Here is a 768-nt window from a genome sequence, read left to right as displayed (position 1 = left end):
TACCAGGTACTACAGTAGTTTGTTAATGTCATTACTATACAATTTGAAATGCTTTCTCTTTTTTTTTAGTACTGCAAGGAATCCAGTTTTAAATTTTGAATAAAAGATTTTGCCAAAATGTTACTCCGCAACTACAGTGTAGATTTCACTCTTATCTTAAATCATGAATACTTAAAGGGTCTTATCCATGGATTATCCATTATTGGTTCATCATTCATGTACACATAAAGACGTAATTTTTCAACTAACCTTCCTTTTGCTGAAATGTCACTTTCTCACATTGGAACTTCAATTTATGTGTACGTATTAGGTGAGTAATGAGCCTCACAATGCGATTAGTCCGGAAGTTGCATCCAGTCTCTAGACATGGCATCTTATTTCGATTTGATTTATAAAAGTTGTGCGTTTTTCGAAGATGTGAAGTAAGACTGACCCTAGTTTTGTACATTCGCTTACATATGGGACATAATACTGCAATATCCTCATCTGCTGATTTACAACTTTCCTTTGATTTCTTCCTCTTACTAATGGCTACCTGATCTAAGTGGTTGTCTTCTGTGCTGTCATTATATACAGGTATGGAATCTGAGTCATCCATGACTGGTAAGTCTGTAATGCCTTGCAACTCTTCTAAGGACACTGGTAGCTCATTTTTCAAATATATTTCTTTAAGCGAGAGATCTTTGTCAACTTCCTTTTTTGATGTGTTTGCCATGTGTGCTGTTCACTATTGAAATATTACTAGTGGTTTGCTCTTCGTGTTCACTG

The 768-nt window shown here is 35.2% G+C and overlaps 1 protein-coding gene across 4 annotated transcripts in view; it reads right to left on the bottom strand.

Annotated features, from left to right (window-relative positions):
* The window catches only part of LOC119594060, a 4,408-nt gene that overhangs the window by 1,284 nt on the left and 2,356 nt on the right, over positions 1 to 768 (bottom strand). For all 4 annotated transcript variants that reach the window (XM_037943097.1, XM_037943099.1, XM_037943100.1 and 1 more), the window contains one exon: positions 250 to 765. In XM_037943097.1, coding sequence (XP_037799025.1) covers positions 250 to 715 — 466 coding nt within the window. In that variant the 5' untranslated portion in view covers positions 716 to 765. The remainder of the gene's footprint in view (positions 1 to 249; positions 766 to 768) is intronic.

The sequence above is a fragment of the Penaeus monodon genome, chromosome 33, assembly GCF_015228065.2.
Source record: "Penaeus monodon isolate SGIC_2016 chromosome 33, NSTDA_Pmon_1, whole genome shotgun sequence".
Lineage (NCBI taxonomy): Eukaryota > Metazoa > Arthropoda > Malacostraca > Decapoda > Penaeidae > Penaeus > Penaeus monodon.
The sequence above is the reverse complement of the archived record's forward strand: the minus strand, read 5'-3'. Positions and strand labels throughout refer to the sequence as shown.